The 19,576-nt window shown below is 46.9% G+C and overlaps 1 protein-coding gene and 1 pseudogene across 1 annotated transcript in view; both read left to right on the forward strand.

The window, feature by feature from the left end:
• CDCP1 (CUB domain containing protein 1) overlaps positions 1-6,182 on the forward strand; it is a 56,770-nt gene extending 50,588 nt beyond the window's left edge. Inside the window, exon 9 of the mRNA XM_033413215.2 lies at positions 1,466-6,182. Within this exon, the coding sequence (XP_033269106.1) occupies positions 1,466-1,898 (433 nt within the window). The 3' untranslated portion in view covers positions 1,899-6,182. The remainder of the gene's footprint in view (positions 1-1,465) is intronic.
• A 9,782-nt stretch (positions 6,183-15,964) lies between these two features.
• Positions 15,965-16,854, forward strand: LOC101278131 (40S ribosomal protein S15-like; annotated as a pseudogene).
• Positions 16,855-19,576: the final 2,722 nt, after the last annotated feature.

The raw sequence follows: 19,576 nt of genomic DNA on the forward strand, positions 1-19,576 counted from the left end.
CTTTCCTGTCTGGGGTGCACAGTATGTTCCACCCAGATGGGAAAGCATGGCATTAACACTGGGCCCCAGGTTCCTCATCAGGAGGGAATTGGACGAGGGGAGGGGCCAGCACTTGCCTCCATCCCTAAAGTGCCCCAGTCCCGGCCTGGGAATTACCAGCCCCTGCCTTGCTGTGGGGGAGGCCACTGGCTGGCAGGTTTGCATAAGGCTTGTCTGTCCCCAAGTTGGGTTGGGAGGGAGGACGGGTTCCTGCCATGAGAAGGAGGGCAGACAGTGCCGTTGAACTTGGTCATGAAGCATGTATTTCCTGAGGGTCTCCTGGGCCCTAGGAACCAGGAGAGGTGCTGGGGATACACAAGACACAGTCTTTTCTCCTGCCGTCTATGGGGGCAGAGGGACTAAAGAAGCAGGCAAATGAGGAGGCGGTGTCAGGACAGTGTGAGAAGAGCTTGGTGGGGACAAGCAAGGTGCTGTAGGAGCACATGGGCGGAGCATTGCTACAAGGCTTCAGGCTGGAGGCCTTGCAGCCTGTCATCCTGGCCAGGGAACCCAGTGTTACAAGCTACATGTACTAGATTTATTTTTATCTGAGAAAAGTACAGGTTCACAATGAGTGAACCGCCAGCCATGCATTATGTGGTCCATTATGCTAATTGAGCTACTGTCCTCCATTTGAATCTCTGGTCAGCTAAAAAGTCAGCATCCCCTGCTTTTCACTGGTGGAGATGGAGGGCGAGGCTTTGTTTTCCGAGGCAGGGAGTGCAAATGCCCATCCATGTCCAATACCAAAGAACATTACAAACCAAGCATTAATGGTGTTAGGGAGGAACCCGGGCACCCCAACCTGACTTTTGTCTTCTTTGTAGCTCTTTCCTCTTTTGGAGGTTACTGCTGAAGGGACTGGATCCCTCTGCTGATGCTGAGTCCTACTGTCCCCAACTCCAGCTAAAAACTAAGATACAACCTTCCTGAGGTTGTATCTGAGTGTCGTATGCTATCATTTAGAAACTAGATGGTCGTAGTTTGTGCCCATGCAAAACTGAGATGAAGCATTAGCTACAGAAAAGAACTCAGAGAGTTATAGAAGGTTGGCCTAGGTACACCCGTGCTTGATGTGGTTGGTTTGGGACACCACCTGTCTCTGCTAGGAAAGAGAGGTTGTCAGATGTCTCTACCTTTGGATACCACGCAGGTATAAAGCAAACTCAGGCACAGAGGGTGTTAACAGTGCCCTCTCTAAACCACTCTCTGCTCCTGTTTCCACCTTAAAAACTGGAGACAGAAGCTGGTCCCTTTCTAACTGTTCGCTGAGGACAGCAGTTTCAGTTTCAAACACTAAGCTATTTGAGGGACTTGGGGGAGACCCAGTCAGAACCCTGAATGATCTTCATTCCAGTAGGGATGTACAGTTGGTGAGCCTCTAAGATCGTTTTCTTCCTGACTTCTGTCTTGTTCCCTTCCTCAGTAGGAAAAAGAAGATCAACAAGGGCCCAGCTGTAGGTATCTACAATGGTAACGTCAATACCCAGATGCCGATGCAGCCAAAAACGTTTCAGAAAAGACGGAAGGACAACGAATCCCACGTGTATGCCGAAATCGATGACACCATGGTGTATGGGCATCTGCTGCAGGATTCCAAAGGGTCCTTCCTCCAGCCAAAGGTGGACACCTACCGGCCCTTCCAGGGCCCCACAGGGGACTGCCCTCCCTCCCCACCCCGCATATGCTCCAGGGCTCCAACTGCAAAGTTGACCGAAGATGAGCCATCCTCTGGCTTCCTTTCTGAGTCTGAGAGCGAAACGTACACCTTCTCCTACCCCAGCAACAGGAATATAAGCAATGGGAACACAGACCCTCCCTTGCTAGAAACCTACGAGACCATGGAGCCTGGGGAATAATTTGGACCCACCCCTAAGACTTGACATAAAGCAGGGCACTGAGATGCCCTTTAGGGTTCCCACCCAGAAATCCTGAAGAAGAGGAATTCTGTGGAAGGATAGCAGGAGGTTTTTCTGGATGCCACCAACTTCTGATTTCCAAGTGGACTCATTCCAGTGCTGAGACATTGAAAATGATGAATTGTGATCTGGATACAATCATCACAGTGAAAGTCCTTCTAAACTCAGGTTGGGTTGTAACCAGTCCATAATGAGAGGGGAGAGGCTGAATCACGCAGGACAGGGATGCAGTGAGCCCTGGATTTGGATTTGGATCTGGATTTAGACTTCTTCAGGTTGACAGTGCCAACCCCTAGGAGCCCACGGAGACCCGTGGTCTCACTGGGGTCCCCTGGGTGGAAATGTCAGTATGCTTTATTATATTTATTTGGTGGTCCTGTGTATTTAGGAAGTCAATTGTATAGCCATGCAGCTCTTTTCACCTGACGTAGTGACAGCTCACGCTAACTGGTTAGTTGGCTGGGTTTTGACTTCTGCTCACCACTAGATGTGCTTGTCCCCTGGGAGGTGGGAATAATTTGCAGTCTGTCCAGCCAGAAAAGGGTGTACGTGTTTGAGGGTACTGACGCACATCTGCTTTGATAAGAGACTTGCTGGTTCTCTTGCTCTGTGTGTGGTTATCCTACCATAGAAATCCATCTTGAGTCTCATTGTCCTTTGACCTAGAAGTAAGAGAAATTTCATGGAATTGCCATGTGTGGCTCTCCCAGCTGCAGCAATACTTTAGCATCTAAATAGAAATTTAGAGAGTATTTTCATCCTCTAAAAACATTGAAGGATACACCAAAGGGTGGCCGCCTGTATTAGTTTCCTAATGCTACTGCAACAAATTACCACAAGCATCGTGGCTTAAAAGAACGCAAATTTCCTATCTTAGGGCTCTGGAGATCAGAAGCACAAAATGGGTTTCACTGAGCCAAAATCCATGTGTCAGCAGAGCTGTGCTCCTTCTGGAGTCTCTAGGGGAGAATCCATCTCCTTGCCTTTCCCAGTTTGTAGAGACTGCTCACATTCCTTGCCTCAGATGGTGGCAATGTGACATTCTTGCTTCCCTCTTTTACTGACAAGGACCTTTCACTTATAAAGCCCGGCCGGATAATCCAGAATTATCTCCCCATCTCAAGATCTTTAATTACACTGAAAAGTCCCTTCTGCCCTGTAAGGTAACATATCCACAGGTGCTGGGGATTAGGACATGGACCATTATTCTGCCCACCACACCTTTCCTGCCCCTGCAGGAGAGACTGGAGAATGATCCAGCCTACAGGTGTGTTTTGTTTAGCCTGTGCATCTTTTTAAAGAGTTAGTCACCAACATTTAAAATTATAAAATGTTTACATAAAATTCTGGATCAGAAGGTTTGGCCATGCTGCGGCTCACATTCTCACCGAGCAACAACCAGCTGGAGTTGAAACGCAGCTCATCTTTAGATGCGGCATCTGGTTCACCAGTTCACCACAGGGCCCACCAACCCTGTCACCTCACACACTGAGGCTGAGGGTCTGCTGCTATTGGTCAACACCCTGCAGAGTTGCTTCTCATAATGAAATGGAAAGTTCAAGACTCATATCTCATATGAAATAAGAAGACAATTCTTAAGGCTCATGGGTGCTTCAGGAAAGTTTCTTTTACACACAGCCCACATCCTTCATTTATACTAATTACCAGCCCAGCTCCTGTGGGCATTTGCCTTTGTGGCCCCTGTTCTCATCCGGGAGGAGAAGAATTGTGTTATGGCTTGTCAGTACAGTCCCAGGTCGATACTTCTGTGGCAAAACCTCCTTTAAAAAGTAGATGTAGGGCTTCCCTGGTGGCGCAGTGGTTAAAGAATCCTCCTGCCAATGCAGGGTACGTGAGTTCAAACCCTGGTCCAGGAGGATCCCACATGCCACAGAGCAACTAAGCCTGAGCGCCACAACTACTGAGCCTGCACTCTAGAGCCCACGAGCCACAACTACTGAACCCGCATGTCACAACTACTGAAGCCTACGCGCCCTAGAGCCCGTGCTCCGCAACAAGAGAAGCCACTGCAATGAGACGCCCGCTCACCATAACAAAGAGTAGCCCCCGCTCGCCGTAACTAGAGAAAGCCCGCGCGCAGCAACAAAGACCCAATGCAGCCAAAAATAAATAAATTTTTAAAAAATAAAATGAATGAACTTTTAAAAAAAAAAAGAAAAGTAGATGCAGGTCGTCGTGTTCAGTGACTTCACCTTGGAAATACACTGCCCAGACTTGTCCACCTGCTACTTTGCCTCCATGAAAAGGAGTTTTGCAATCTCCTAAATGGTGTGTTCCAGGGTTTTTTTAAACTCTTTCCAGGAGGAAGAGTATGTTGGGTTTTTTTAAATTATGCCTTCGGTGCTGACGGTGACACCTTGACTTCTGAAAGGCTGGCTCTGCCCAGGGACCCTCAGCGTCGACCTGAGATGCTGGCAAACACCCTCCAGGAAGGGCCAGAGGAGGGCTGTGCCTTCCTTCCCGCTGCTGAAATTGTATCAATATTTAAAATCATCGTTGGGGCCCTGGCCCTCCATTCTCTGCCTTCTCTGACCTCCTGGCTGCTTCTGCCAGTCACTCAGTCAGTGCTCTGAATCCCACCCTTAAAGCATGGCTGTCATCACACGCCACCTTTACTCACAAGGGCACCACGTGGCCATTTTCTTTTAACCGAGAGCTCAAAACTCCAGGCCAAGTTGCTGTCTTCCTGAGACCTCAGGTAGATTTAATGTTTTCCAAAGACATGCCTCCTTGAAGGGGCCAGCCCGACATACCCCTGGCTCTTTTCTTTAAAGCCCAGGCCCCACTTCTGTAAAATATTTCAGGGTCACTGAAAACCAAACACATCTGTTGAAGCCTAGCTTGTGCCAGCACAGTATCCTCCCCGCTGGGTCTGCTGATGCCGGGCTGCCCTCACGCCCATCCTCTGTACCTGTGACAAAGCCCGACTCAGACAGGACTGGTTAATGCTGCAGTCATTTTGCACGGGAGGGCGATGTCTCAAGGAAGAGTCAAGGGGGAAAAGCATAAGTCCATGGAACATAACCTGGGTCAAGGTTGGGACTGATCTGTGTGGATCTGCAATGCTTAACTCAAAATAATTTATTTGTTGTATATACTTTTGAGGCAGCATTTTATTCATTTCCTACACTTTTTTAAATAAAGAGATATACAGAAAAAAAGGCATCAGGTTGTTTAAATGCTTTGGCGACCTGTCCCCTGGTTCAGCTGAGGCCCTCATTTCCCAGGTTCAACATGGGCTCAGCAGATTCCATCTTCTCTATGTGTTTATGGTCCAGCAAGCTGGACTCCGGGTTGCCAATGAGTGACTGAGAGGCCAGAGTTTGTTCTGTTCTTGTTGAGGCAACCTGAGCCCCCTCTCTGTGACCCTCCCAATACCTGACCCCCACAGAGGCCACCCTTGCCACTGACTGCTCTACACCCAGTGCAGGTCACCAGCCACCAGAAAGGCAGTGGGAGAGGGAAGCTCCAAGCGGGTCCCCACCACCTGCCATGCACTTGGAGGGGAGACCCAAGTACACAGAGGAGACCGGGCACGGCTGTGTAACAAACCACAGCAGACCTTAGTGACTTAAGAACAATCACATATTTTGCCACAAACCCACGTTGAGCAGGGGTCAGCAGGGATGGCTTATCTCTGCTCCGTGTGGCCTTTCTGGAGCAGCTCAACTAGAATCCACTTTCAAAATGGTGCATCACACAGCCGGCAAGTTATTGCTGGCTGCCAGCCAGGAGCATTGATTCCTCATCATGTGGACCACTCACCCCACAGGGCTTTCTGGGCTTCTTCACAACACAGAGGCTTGCTTCCCAGGGCGAGTGTTCCCAGCATCAGGATGTCGGAGCTGCTAGTCCCTCAAGGCCTGGGCCTGGAAGCTGGCACAGTGTCACATCCATTCTAGCCTATGGGTGCGTCAGTCTCAGAGCCTCAGGTTTAAGGGGATGCATATATTGCATCGTAAGAGCATTAAATTTGTAGAGAAGTGACAAGACAAGGGAAAAGTACTTTGAGCTTCTAGGAGTGAGTGGCAAATTGTGAAAAGGTAAATAAACGGGGGGAGTTAATGGAAAATACGGGTTTTCGCAAGGTGTGTTGTATAGATTTCTCTGCTGTCATCTCTGGGCTAAGAGTCTAGAGTTGTCTCTGTTGATTAAAGAATCAAACTGTCCTTCCCGGTAGAGAGGGAGAGGACAGAGAATTTTTCTTGTGTCTGTTTCTTCTTAATTGCCTTCAGCTCAAAATGATCCTTACACCAGGCTTGCATGTTTTGGGGTGGGATACTCTGAATCCCTCATTCTCCCATTTGAAACATCAATAAGTTTCATATATTAAAAGTTGAATTGGCAGCTGTGCAGAGAGATTTGGGTTCGAAGTATTGAAATAAGAGATCTACAAAGGTGGAAGCACCATAGATGGAACAAGGGGAAAAGAGCAAATCTAAGTATATTGCCCCATATCTTACTGAATCAGTCTCTTAGACGTGGGAGTAAGTCACCCTGGTGAAACAGTTGTGTTTCATTTCAGGAAATGGTACTGCAGGTGGGAGCAGGGTGCCCACTTAAGTTAAGCCTCTATATAGTGTGAGCAATCAGGCACTTAATGAGGGACACTTCTATAGAAAATGAAGGGGGGAAAGGGCTAATGGTTAGAACAAACTGTAACCTCAGTTTTTGAGTCCAGAAGGTAGTTAGAAGATTTCTAGATGTTGGGCTCAAAGCATTTATTTATTTATTTATTTATTTATTTATCTTCCAGTTTTATTGAGATAATAATTAACATACAACACTGTATTAGTTTAAGGTATACAGCATAATGATTTGACTGACATACATCATGAAATGGTTACCACAATAAGTTTAGTGAACATCCCTCATTTCATATATATACAAAATTTTAAAAAAATTTTTTCTTGTGATGAGAACTCAGGATTTACTCTCTTAACTTTTGTATATAACATACAGCAATGTTAAGTATATTAGTCATGCTGTACATTACATCCCTAGTACTTATTTATCTTATAACTGGAAGTTTGCACCTTTTGATCACCTTCATCCAACTCCCCCCTCCCCCACTCTCCTGCCTCGTTCCATAACTTTTTTTCTTTTTTTAACATCTTTTTTGGAGTATAATTGCTTTACAGTGTTGTGTTAGTTTCTGCTGTGTAACAAAGTGAATCAGCTATACGTATACATATATCTCCATATCCCCTCTCTCTTGTGTCTCCCTCCCACCCTCCCTATCCCACCCCTCTAGGTGGTCACAAAGCACCGAGCTGATTTCCCTGTGCTATGTGGCTGCTTCCCACTAGCTATCTATTTTACATTTGGTAGTGTATATATGTCCATGCCACTCTCTCACTTCATCCCAGCTTACCCTTCCCCCTCCCCGTGTCCTCAAGTCCATTCTCTATGTCTGTGTCTTTATTCCTGTCCTGCCCCTAGGTTCTTCAGAGCCATTCTTTTTTTTTTTAGATTCCATATATATGTGTTAGCATACGGTATTTGTTTTTCTGACTCACTTCACTCTGTATTACAGACTCTAGGTCCATCTATCTCACTACAAATAACTCAATTTTGTTTCTTTTTATGTCTGAGTAATATTCCATTGTATATATATGCCACATCTCAAAACATTTTTAGATGGTGGAGTGAGAATAGCAGTGCCAAGCCAACGAATTTCCTAGTTTGCAATTTGAATGTCTGGTGCTAGCATCTACATCAGCGTCACAGTCACAGATATTCCTCAGTGCAGAGCATGGAGGTGTCCAGCTGCACTTTGCAGGGTTTCTCCTCCTTCTGCTGCTCCTTCTCCTTTTTTTGAGACAGTCCTAATAAGGATCTGGACAGCCAGGTTTTAGTTCTCAGTGACACCAAGTTGAGAGGGGGAAAGGAAAAATGGAAATGTTAATTACTAAAATGCACAAATGTTAGGAGCCAGTTTAGCAAGAGGTCAAAAAGCTCAGAGACAGTGAGCATGGCTAGAATTTGACAACCCACAAGAATACACTATATTTTTTCTATTGACACATAGAATTTCTCTCTATAATTATCCCCATTTCTATCAAAGATAATCAAAGAATATTTTGTTTGAAATATATAGTCTCATTAAATTGGGCCTAATCATTTACATAAGTGCAGCATGAGTAGTAACATTTATCCCCAGACTGAAGAGACCTCAGAATTACTAAGAGGCAGCTGTGAAGCACCACCTGTGTACCCTAACAGGCAACCTAACTTCTCTGAACCAAAATTTCCTCAACTGTAAAGTGTGAATCCTAATAGCTATTTAACAAAGGTGATGGCCAGGGTGGGGAGAGATGATGTATATGACAATGTCTGGATTTACTGGCCCCTCTTCATTACATCTGCGTTGAAGAGAAAAGAATGTCGCCCATAGTCTGCTCATCTGGCTTGGTCTCATCTCCAGCAAGCTGGTTGTCTTTCCCTGTGAGCTGACAGTTCTCTAGCTAATTGTGTCAAATTCAAAGATGCTGTACACCTCGTTCTCTCCAAATTCATTTAGCTGTGAGCTCCAGCAAGCTGGCATATGATCCTACAGCATTTGTGCAGCCCTGGAAAGAGATGTTCCTGGGAGAAGCATTACAGCATGAGCCGTGTGGGCTCCACAGCCAAGGAACCGGGAACTGCGGGGTTTCATTTTCTAACATTATTGCAGTATGTTAAGATATTTGGCTGCCTGTGTCTGAGGCAGCCCTGGGTCTTTGGGCCTGCCTGACCAGGCACCCAGATCAGAGACGGACCCCAACAAACACATGTGAGGGGTGCGGCATTCCCTATAGCCTGAAGTAACCATAGCAACGGTTCAGTCTTTTCTCCCTGCTCCACCCTGACCCGCAAAGGACACCTTTCCTCACTGACAAGAGGCTGGGCAAACAGTACCACTCCTTTAAAGATGGTCAGAAACTCATTACTTCTTCTCCAATGTAGAGCTAAGTCAGTGCCACTAAATAGCCTCTAAGCATTTGAAAAGTTTCAAACAGAAGTTTGAAAAAAAGCTTGTTAAACAGAAACTGTGGACAGTGTTTGCCTTCATGGAAGGAAACTGTGACTGGGAAACTTTTCCTCCCCATATACCCTTTTGTAGCTTTTGAATTTGAACCATGCAAATGTACCTTATTTTAAAATAAAAGAAAATGAAAACAAAAACTTTTAAAAAAACTTGTCAAAACTCAAGATTCTTTGGTGGTTTTACTCTTCTCAGCCTCCTGTGTGTGCAGTTTTTCAGAGATTTTAAGCCTCCCTTCTCCCCTCCCCACCCCCCGGTGGTGAGACCAGTTTGGCCATATTTCATGCCCCTCTGGTCAGAGATACCAGGTTACTCCCAGAGAGGCTAAAGGCTGGAAAAGACTGGAAGGTGTGGTAGCTGGTCAAACACCCTAGAAGGCTGTTCCACAGCACCTCGGGGACTCCATTCCTCAATGCTGATACTCCCAGGCCAAGAAGTCCTCCGGGGGTTGACAACCAGTCCTGGGAGAGGAGGTGTGGAACTCTCCCCTCGCCCATCTGGAAAGAGGAGTCCCGGCATCAGCTGGTGAAGTGACTTCAGCCCCTTCATTGCCCAGGATGTTCAGATCTGCCCTCTCCAGGATCCAGGCCGGAGGGACTAGAATCCACTCAGATCTTAAGCCCAGGAACTAGGGTTGGGAGGGGGTTGGGTGGCTCCTTGGAGTTCAGGGAGAGAAAATCATTTTGTGATACTTAGTCTTTCAAAAGGAAAAAAATATTTTTAGCCAAAATCCAAGTCCATAGCCCTGTGGGAGTGAAAGAGCCATTATGCCTCAGACTTGGATTCAGTGTGTACTTTGGACCCTGGGCTGGCTCACTGGGTCTCAGGATACCAGCAGGGGCCAAGTCCGTTGTCGGTCCCTTTCTTTTCAAGAGACACTAATTGCTTAGCAGCCTGCCAACTGCAGTGTCACCAGAGCTATCTGCAGGCTGAGCACTTTCCCCACCCTCCACCTGGGGGGCTGGGGGTGAACCTGCCCTCCAACCTCCTCCCAAGGCCACCCCCATCCAACCCCATCACTGGTTGCAGGCACCGCCCAGGAGGCCCCTGCTGGTATCCTGAGGCCCAGTGAGCCAGCTGATGGAAGGATAATTGGGAAATGTGTTCTTCAGAGGTGATCCTTTCCAATCAGGATTTAAATCTTCCTCACTTCCTCTTGAAAAGCAACCCGGTGATATTTCTGCAAATAACAGTCTCTTTGAGAAATAGTGGTAACATAGGTACTTCCAATAATGAAGATAAAAACCCCTTATACCTTTTAAAAAAGGTCTAGTGTCAAATCAGTCCACTATATCCAGGATGAAGTATTTTCAATTATGTTTTCCTTAAATAACATGGGTAACAAGCTCCTTTTGAGATAATAAAGACTTTGTCTTTGGTGTTAAAAAAAAAATAATCTATTTTCTCCAGGCCAGGGACATCAGTTTTTAAGATGAGAATTTACACTTGCTACAGATGCTGCAAGCAGACTTCTTGCACAAATAGATCAAGATGTTTCTATTTGTCTTCAGATCCTTGCCAAGAGTTGAGCAATAATTGAACATGGCATCAACTCTGCTTTGATCTTCATGAAGAATTTCAGTGTGGGTAGCACTCAACTGTGTGGTATTCATTCTGCTGTGTATCCAGTTATTTCAATGTACTCATTAAATACCTACTATGTGCAAGACAGTGTGCTAAGTAAGGCTGAGTGCTGGTAGAGAAGCTGCCAGGTAAAGTGCTATGAGGGAGGGTTGGGACATGGGGTGGGGGAGGGGAGGAGATTACAAAACTTCCATGGCAACGTTTGCTCATTCATTCAAAAAGCATGGCACCAAACGAGGTGCTGGTTACCTCGATTCCATTAGATCCTTTCTTGAGTTGTTAAGACACTTCTAAACTGAAAGAGGAATGAATGTGGGGCTTGGCTGGAGAGGCAGTCATAAAATGTGATGAGTTCTTTGCCAATTTTTATTCAATTTTCCCAATTCTGACCTTTTGTTTCTAGCCCTGCTCCCAAGGCAACAGACCAGGTTGCAAGTATTTAGCAAACAAGCTACATTAATCTGTAAACTAATTAAAACATATTGTGATGATTTCTCAGCAATATTCTTTAACCCATAACCTTCATTTTGGATACTGGAAAAGAAAACCGTGCACTCTATTGTGGCCCTCAGGAACACTTAGGGCTGGAGCAGCTAGAAGGTAATAGACTCTGCACCTGTAAGACATAGGTCATCTCAAGATTTACCCTTGATTCCAAACCTCTGCACAGAGGACTATTGTTTCTTTAGGAACAGCAACCTAATATTTTCTTGCCTGAAGGAGAGATGAAAACCATATTCAGGCTACTGAGGAATAAAAGGAACCAAACAGGCTCAGTTGGGGAGGGTGGCACCTTGGGGCTTCCTGGATCCAACTCACCATACCCAGAGTTTGGGATAGAGAAGGGTGGGCCCTTCTATGATGCTTTGGTCTCATCTCAAGTTTCTGAATTGCCATTTTCCAGGTCCCCTTTCCCAAGTTCTTTGAGGACCCAGAAAATTAGAGAGAGGGTTTTGAAGATCATGGCTGTGCTAGGGATGAGGTTCTGCCGAACAAACACTGTCCTCCTCTCTGAACAGCCGCCCTAAGATGCTAAATAACGGATGACATGAGAACATAGGAAGGAAATCAATGAGCTTTGTCTCCTCAGTTGGTCAAATTCTTCCAGCAAATTCCTGTGAAAGGGCTCTTGTCACAGGGGACCATTAAATAAAGGACTGTTTATGCTCAGGGGGCCCCTTCCTCCCTAAGGTGTTCAAGGCCTGCCCCCAAAATGACAGCAACAACAAAAATCCCCACCCAAGGATCCTGGGTTACCTCAGCTCCTAATCCTTCCAGATCTCTCTAGTTTAAGAGCAAGCGCTCATCCTGGAGCTGTGAGGCAAGGGCCTGAGGCCAGACTCATCCCCCACCTTCCTTCCAACCCATCTCCCAGGAAAGGATGAGGCCCATCTCGAGGCACACTTGTAAACCAACTGCCCTGGCCTCCCGTCCTCCCTTCCCGCTTCTAAGACATGATTTTAAACTATGGTTAAAGCGGACCAGGTGAGGACAATTAGGGCAAAAAATACCTAGGCCTGAGGGGCCCAGAGGGTGAGAAAGACCCTTGAGGCCCAGAGGAGAGTTGAGGGAGCCCGAGGTCCAGAGAAGGAGGCCCTGAGAGAGGTAGGGGGAGGGGAGGGCGAGGACGAGGCGAGGTGTTGCGAGGGGTGGCGGGTGGGATCAGGAGGGCGGTTGGCCCAGTTAGCGTCCTGGTGGCGAGTCTGGACTGCCTCCGTCCAGGCCACCTGCTGGTATCCTGAGGCCCAGTGAGCCAGCTGAGAACCAGGAACCGCACTCTGTTCAGGGTGGAATATCACGGAGGAGGCCAAGAGCTCTGCCTCACCAGCCTGCAAGGAACCTTCCCCATAGCTTCTGGGTACGGGTGACGAAGCTTGGACCCTCATCAGAGCACAGAAGGCCGTGAAAGCCAGGTTTAGGGCCACCAGCGTGTGAGTAAGGAAACTGCAGGATCCCCAGTCGAGGGCATAGGCAGGTCATCCGTGAGACTGTGCCAAGGGCGTTTCTGGTTAACATTTTCACCACTGAGGGCAAGAAAGGTTGCTCCATCTTGCTTAAGGCCCCCCTTTGCCTTTGGAGCTTGCATTTCCCCACCTGGGGACTATATCCTCCCCCAGGTAAAGCACACAGCTAAAAGTGGCAGCCGTGTGGTAGAACAGGTGGCTTAAAGGCCGTCTGGCTGGCGGCACCATTCCACACAGGCAGCCTCCCCGCAGCTCAAGCTGACTTGGCTCAGGTAGGATGCATAGAAAACCTTCTGCCCACCTTTCGATTTCTTCTCTTTGAGATCACAGTTCCTTTAGTCTGGTCCCTCCTAGAAGCATGAATTTTCCTAACTGGTGCCCTCTACTTCAGCCCACAAGTTAAAAGTTGAGCCGTTAACTTTGGCCTTTTAAGTCTCTGGAAGGCGACGATCATTACTGGTCTGTTTTTGCTCCTGAAAGACATGTGCATTTCTTTCTTTCTTTTTTTTAATTTATTTTTTATTGAAGTATAGTTGATATACAAAATTATATGTTATAGGCATACAATACAGTGATTCACAATTTTTTAAGGTTATACTCCATTTATAATTATCATAAAATATTGGCTATATTCCCCGTGTTGTACAATATATCCTTGTAGCTTATTTTACACCTAATAGTTGGTACCTCTTTCTCTCCTACCCCTATATTTCCCCTCCCCCCTTCCCTCTCCCCACTGGTAACCACTGGTTTGTACTCTATATCTGTGAGTCTGCTTGCTCTTTTTTTTTTTTTTTTTTTGTCTGCACCATGTGGCTTGTGGGATTTTAGTGCCCCGACCAGGGATTGAATCTGGGCCCTCAGCAGTAGGAGCACAGAGTCCTAACGATGGGACCACAAGGGAATTCCCTGCTTCTTTTTTGTTATATTCGTCTGTTGTATTTTTTTAGATTTCACATATAAGTGATATCATTTGTCTTTGTATTTGTATTTGTTTAGTATTTGTCTTTCTCTAACTTATTTCATTTAGCATAATACCTTCTAGGTCCATCCATGTTGCTGTAAATGGCAAAATTTCTTTTTTGATAGCTGAGTAGTATTCCATTGTATTTATATACCACATCTTCTTTATCCATTCATCTGTTGATGGACACTTAGGTTGCTTCCATATCTTGGCAACTGTAAATAATACTGCTGTGAACATTGGGGTGCATGTATCTTTTCAAATTAGTGTTTTCATTTTTCCTTGATATATACCCAGGAGTGGAATTGCAGGGTCATAAAATAGTTCTATTTTTCGTTTTTTTGCGAAAACTCCGTACTGTTTTCCACAGTGGCTACACCAATTTGCCAGCAGTGCACGAGTGTTCCCTTTTCTCCACATCCTCGCTGACATTTGTTATTTGTATTCTTTTTGATGATAGCCATTCTCACAGGTGACCTGTGCGTTTCTAAACTGATGACTGCTCAGACATCAGACTTAACTTTGCAGCCCTGTGAAGGTTCAATGTATTTCCACTTGTGTATGATTTGTTCAAGGGCACAGAGCGAGTTAGAATCGGAACCCTAGTCAGGAGATTCATCTACACCTCCACTCTTTGTACTGAGACCTTTTTTCTCATCATTGTCTTGCCTTTCATTTCTTCTCCTTTTCTTTCATTGGCTGGATCCAGCACCTGTGGACCACCTGTCTATGCCCTGTACCGAAGACCACTAGGAACAAAGTTGGATTTACTGATTTGTTGCAGTGAAGGAGGCTGTGTACATGCATAGATGAGGAGTCATGGGGCCTCTTAGCACAAGGGACTTGTAATAGAACTTGCGCTTGTGTGGTGATGTGGGGGAAGTTTTAAGGAAGCAGGGGTTTGCTCTGGATTGGATGTTATCAGGAAGCAGGATCGATTCTATGCTCAGGAATTTCAGTTTTTATATAGAAGGTGAGACAAAGGCAGCAGAGCTAAAGCCGTGGTTGGTGAAGGGACAGCTGTCATTTGTGTCAGCTGGGGCTGGGTGATTTCTGTGGTTTGCACAGTGGCTTCATATTTGTCTGTGCTCAGACATGACTACAGAATGGTGTTTGTCAGCCTTGTCTGAGGTTGGTGATCTGTGAGACTGGCTCTGTTCGACAGCAGAATGTTGCAGCCTAGCTGAGTGCCTGATGGTAGGGACTGTTTTTCTCTTTGTCATTACAAAGGCCAAGCCTTGATCCTCAAGTTCCAACTTTCTTTATATCCTAGTCTCATATCTTCATGGTGGGATAGAGGTCCTCACATTTGAAGAGGAAGAGGAGGAGGGATGGACGAGAAGGAGGAGAGGGATTTCCTCGGGGGTGGGGGGTGAAATAGTATCTTAGCTTAGAGGATTCATATCTTTGTCACCTGAATGGATCCAGGGTTCTATTCCTCTACCTGGATAGAATGATATTCCAAAGCCATGTTGAGGGGGCAGGGGAAGGAATTAGGGTAACATTGGTGTGCAGGTGTCCCATGAATTATTGGAGGAAGTTCCAGGTAGAGGGGCGGGGAAGGCAATAAGAAGTGGCCGTTCTTAGTACAGAAATCCTCACTTAGAAAGAGTGGATACATGTGTAGGTATAACTGACTCACTTTGCTGTACAGCAGAAACTAACACAACATTGTAAATCAACTATATTCCAATTAAAAAATTAATTAAAAAAAGAAATATAATCCACTCTTCTAGGAATCATAGACAGGATGATTGTACATCCCAATTTTCTGGTACATCCCTGATTTTAAGTAATATAACTGTTCGATTACCTCAGATACAGTTTGGCTACATACTACATTGCTCTATATATATATTTTTTTTTTTAGTGGAATTTAGGGGAATCCGTTACATGTCAGATCCTCTGAGAAGCAGACAGGAAAATGGGATTTGAAGTGCAGGAGATCGATTGGGGGAAACACCTGTGAGGGCTCAAGAGCCGCAGTCTGAAGAGAGCCCTCTGCAGTACAGGGCTGACCCTGTGTAAAGAGACGGGGGAAGAAGGACTGGGTAGGAAGAACCTCAGACCACAGCACAGTTCTGAGAAAATCGTGGCCAGCCCTCTGGGGAATCCCGAGGCTAAACTTTCCCCTTAGAGGGGTCACCTCTCTGGCGGGAATAGTTCCGTGCTGGTGCCCCTGCCGAGCTCAGTCACTGCCCAGAGGCAGCCAGCGAAAGACTGGCCCCTGTAACTCCGGGTGGCAGCCAAGGTTGTCAGTCAGCTCCTGCTCTTGGCGGCAGGTTCTGTTAGAGCCATCTGAGCAGCACCCTCGATGGCCATATGTTTCTTCCTTCACCAATACCTTTTTTTTTTTTTTTTTTTTTTGAGTCATTGAAACAGGTCAACTCCTCCTAGAAGCAGGAGCCGAGACAGGATTAGACATGCAAGAGATTTGTTAAGGGAAATGCCTGTAAAGGATAAAAGGGGTAAGAGAGGAGGGGAAAAAAACCTATACGAGGGGCTTCCCTGGTGGCGCAGTGGTTGCGAGTCCGCCTGCCGATGCAGGGGACAAGGGTTCGTGCCCCGGTCCGGGAAGATCCCACATGCCGCGGAGCGGCTTGGCCCGTGCGCCATGGCCGCTGAGCCTGAGCGTCCGGAGCCTGTGCTCCGCAACGGGAGAGGCCACAACAGTGAGAGGCCCGCACACCGTAAAAAAAAAACAAAAAACAAAAAAAACCAAACCTATACGAGTGTGACTTAAACTGTAGAGTGCTGGCGAATAAATACGTTCATAGACGTGTTTTGTTTTGTTTTAAGCCTCTGTTAAGTCATATGTCCTGAATTTTGGCTTGGGAAATACGGTTTTCTTATACGTCGTGTAAAGTAAGTGATGATACTGGAATTTAGGAAGTGCCAACAAGGTGACGGAGGTAGAGCAGAAGTGTGCCTTCCGCAAGTTCACCTGCGGCCGCGTGGACCTCGACCGGCTACTGGACACGGTCTGCGCGCAGCTGACGCAGCCGTACAGCCCGGGTCAGCGGCGGCAGCCGCACTACGTCCTGCGGAGGAAGCAGCCCTCGAGTGGCTGCTGAAGCGCCTGCGCGAGGCCAAGAAGGCGGTGCCTCCCACGGAGGAGCCTGAGGTGGTGGAGACGTGCAGCGCGGCGTGATCATCCTGCCCAAAATGGTGGGCAGCCTGGAGGGCGTCTACAACGGCAAGACCTTCAGCCAGGTGAAAACCAACCCTGAGATGACTGGCCACTACCTAGGCAAGTTCTCATCACCTACAAGCCTGTAGCACGCCCTGCCGGGCACGGGGGCCACGCACTCCTCCCGCTTCGTTCCCCTCAAGTAGCGGGCTGGCCAATAAAGGCACAGACTTCTCTCTACAGAAGAGAAAGAAAGAAATTGGAATTTAAAGCATCAAACAAACAAGGTCTGGCTCAACTGTTATTTTATTTTCACGGCTTCTTTCTGTGAGGGCTTTCCAGGTACCCTCTCCCTTACTGCTTCTCAGCTTCTCAACAGGGGGTGGTTTTGCCCCGCAGGGGACATTTGGCGATGTCTGCAGGTATTTTGGGCTGTTACAGCTGGAGCCCGTGTTGCGGGAGAGTAGGCTCTCCTCTCATTGCAGAAAGAATTCAGAGAGGAGACAGGTCAAGAAAGCAAAGCGAGGATTTATTTAAGGGATGGTAGGCTCTCAGAGCTGAGTAGCTGCGCTGGTTTCTTGGCAAGCCCATTATGTGGGGTGTAGAAATGAAGGGGTGGGATATTCATTGGCGAGGGGGTAAGGGAGGGAGGGGGAGGGGGGAGGGGGAAGGGAGGGAGGGGTTTGGGGTCATATTCCCTGATTTTCATGCTAGCTCCACCTTGCTGAGGGGAGGAGGAATTTTTGTCCTTATTTAGTCTTTTTTTTTTTAATTTTAGTTCATTTTTTTATACAGCAGGTTCTTATTAGTTATCTATTTTATACGTATTAGTGTATATATGTCAATCCCAATCTCCCACCACCACCACCACCACCACCACCACCACCACCCCTTGTCCTTATTTAGTCTTGATCGGAAGTGTCATGGCCTCGGTGCTTGATGGGAACTTCTTATCTGTAAAGTTTTTTTGTAATGAGAGCATAATGAGCAAAAGGTTACGTTCGGACGCCAGAGATTCCCGCCTTTCCACACCTTTCTTTGCCTCCAGGACACTTATCACACCAAAATGTGTGGTTTCCTGTCAGTCCAGAGGTTCCTGCTTTTCTTTGTCTGCCGGAGGAGCCCCCCTGCCCCCCACCGTTGTTTACACGATGTATGGTTTCCTGCCATTTGGCCCATGTCCCCGTTTCTCTGTTCCCATCTAGCTATCTGCCTGCTCTAACATTCCCACTTCAAGGAGTCTGAACCCTTAAAATCTTTTAAGGGGCAAAGGGTTGATGGTCCATCTTCTGTAACTGCTTCGAGTGAGCACGGGCATTGTCCCTACCTGTGGGTCCAGAGCTCCTTGCTGTCTGTCAGAGATAGGGATCTCGGGGTTGTTTACAGTAGTGGAGATGGAGAGTGGGGAGTAGATCCAGTGGCTGGTGGCAGTCCTCATCTTCAGGTGAGATGGGTTGAAATCCCTGCCACATCGTCATTTGAAGTGGGAGTTTTCTGAAGCCATGAGTTTTTTTCCCTCGACACCTCAGGTTTCGATACAGCAGCTGTAACAGGGAGAAGTTGGAGTATATCTGAATACAGTTATTACTTATATTAAACATTAGTCTGGAATATTGTCCAGTCCCTATGCTGGCCTTCTCTTGTGTATTGTTAACTATTATTGAATATTATGCTTTTATTGTGAGTTTTAGTTTTATTTATTCCAGTCACTAGGTTCTCCCACCAGGTAGTGAGGTTCCCCACATGTTGGATATTGGCAGTCTGGTTGGTGACTGTCACCCAACTGTGATTACTAAAAGGTAGAGTGTGATTGTACTGTGTTTCATTGAGCCATCCTAATTCTTGTCCCTGAATGCTAACAGCAGTAAATAACAGAGGCTAGCTTTACCTAAAAGATGAAATACCCTTCCCTCTGATTTGGAGGAGGGTGTCTGTTCCAGAGAGTTTGGCCTCCAGTTGGTTCCTGCCCCCGTCCTTCCTTACCGCACTGGGTGGTAAATGAGAACCCAGAATATTTCGCTGTTAGCGCCACCATGTCCTTCAAGGAGGCAGGGAGTCCCAAAAGACGTAGGTCCTTTGGGGAGGTACAGCTGCGGGGGCAGATCCGACAGTCAGATGAGTTATTAACTTTAGCAATGGCATTTATGGTGTCTGAGAGTGGATGTTTGTAAGCTGGAGCTGTGCCAATGTGAATAACAAGGAAAACCACTAGGATGGGTGTGGTTAAAGGGGACATGATTTCATGAGAAGCAAAAGAGCAGAGAAACTTGGAGAGTTTACTGGAAAGGGAGGGTATTGATGCCTGCAAGGGAAGTTATTAGCCTCCTTTAAGGTGATTTTTACAGGAGTGACAAACTTTGTTTTCCCTGGGATTCCCTGATCCCAGACCTGTGGATCTGTAAGGTTTTTTTGTTTTTTGTTTCTTTAATTTGCGGGGAATATTTTGTGCTGTCCATAATGCATAACCCAGCCAAAAATAGGCCTTGGTTTTGGTTTTCAGGGAGAGTAAGAGTTGCCCCCAAGGCTGAGAGAAAATCCCTTCCCAATAAATGGGCTGGGGCATTTAGGCATGACAAGAAACTTGTGTGACAAGGGTCTTTCCCCAGGTGCGAGTTAGAGGGGTGGTGAAATGTTCTAGATTTGGTCTTCCTTCTACCCCAACAATAGAGCAGGTTTCAGGGGCAAGGGGCCCAGCATGAGAAGTCAGGACAGAGTAAGTAGCCCTGCGTTCACTAGAAACTGGACAAGCTTACGTGCCACGTTAGTGGTCACCCACTGATGACTGTGTTCCTTCCGTGCGATGATGACTGTCTTCTTGGGAGCCTTGGGAGGTCCCAGGTCCCGTCAATCAACCACTGCCACGACCGGCATGGGGGAATTTCCTCACTCCCTTCAGAGCTGGGGGCAGTTCCCTCCTCCACTGGCACA

Source organism: Orcinus orca, chromosome 10 (assembly GCF_937001465.1).
Source record: "Orcinus orca chromosome 10, mOrcOrc1.1, whole genome shotgun sequence".
Classification (NCBI taxonomy): Eukaryota; Metazoa; Chordata; class Mammalia; order Artiodactyla; family Delphinidae; genus Orcinus; species Orcinus orca.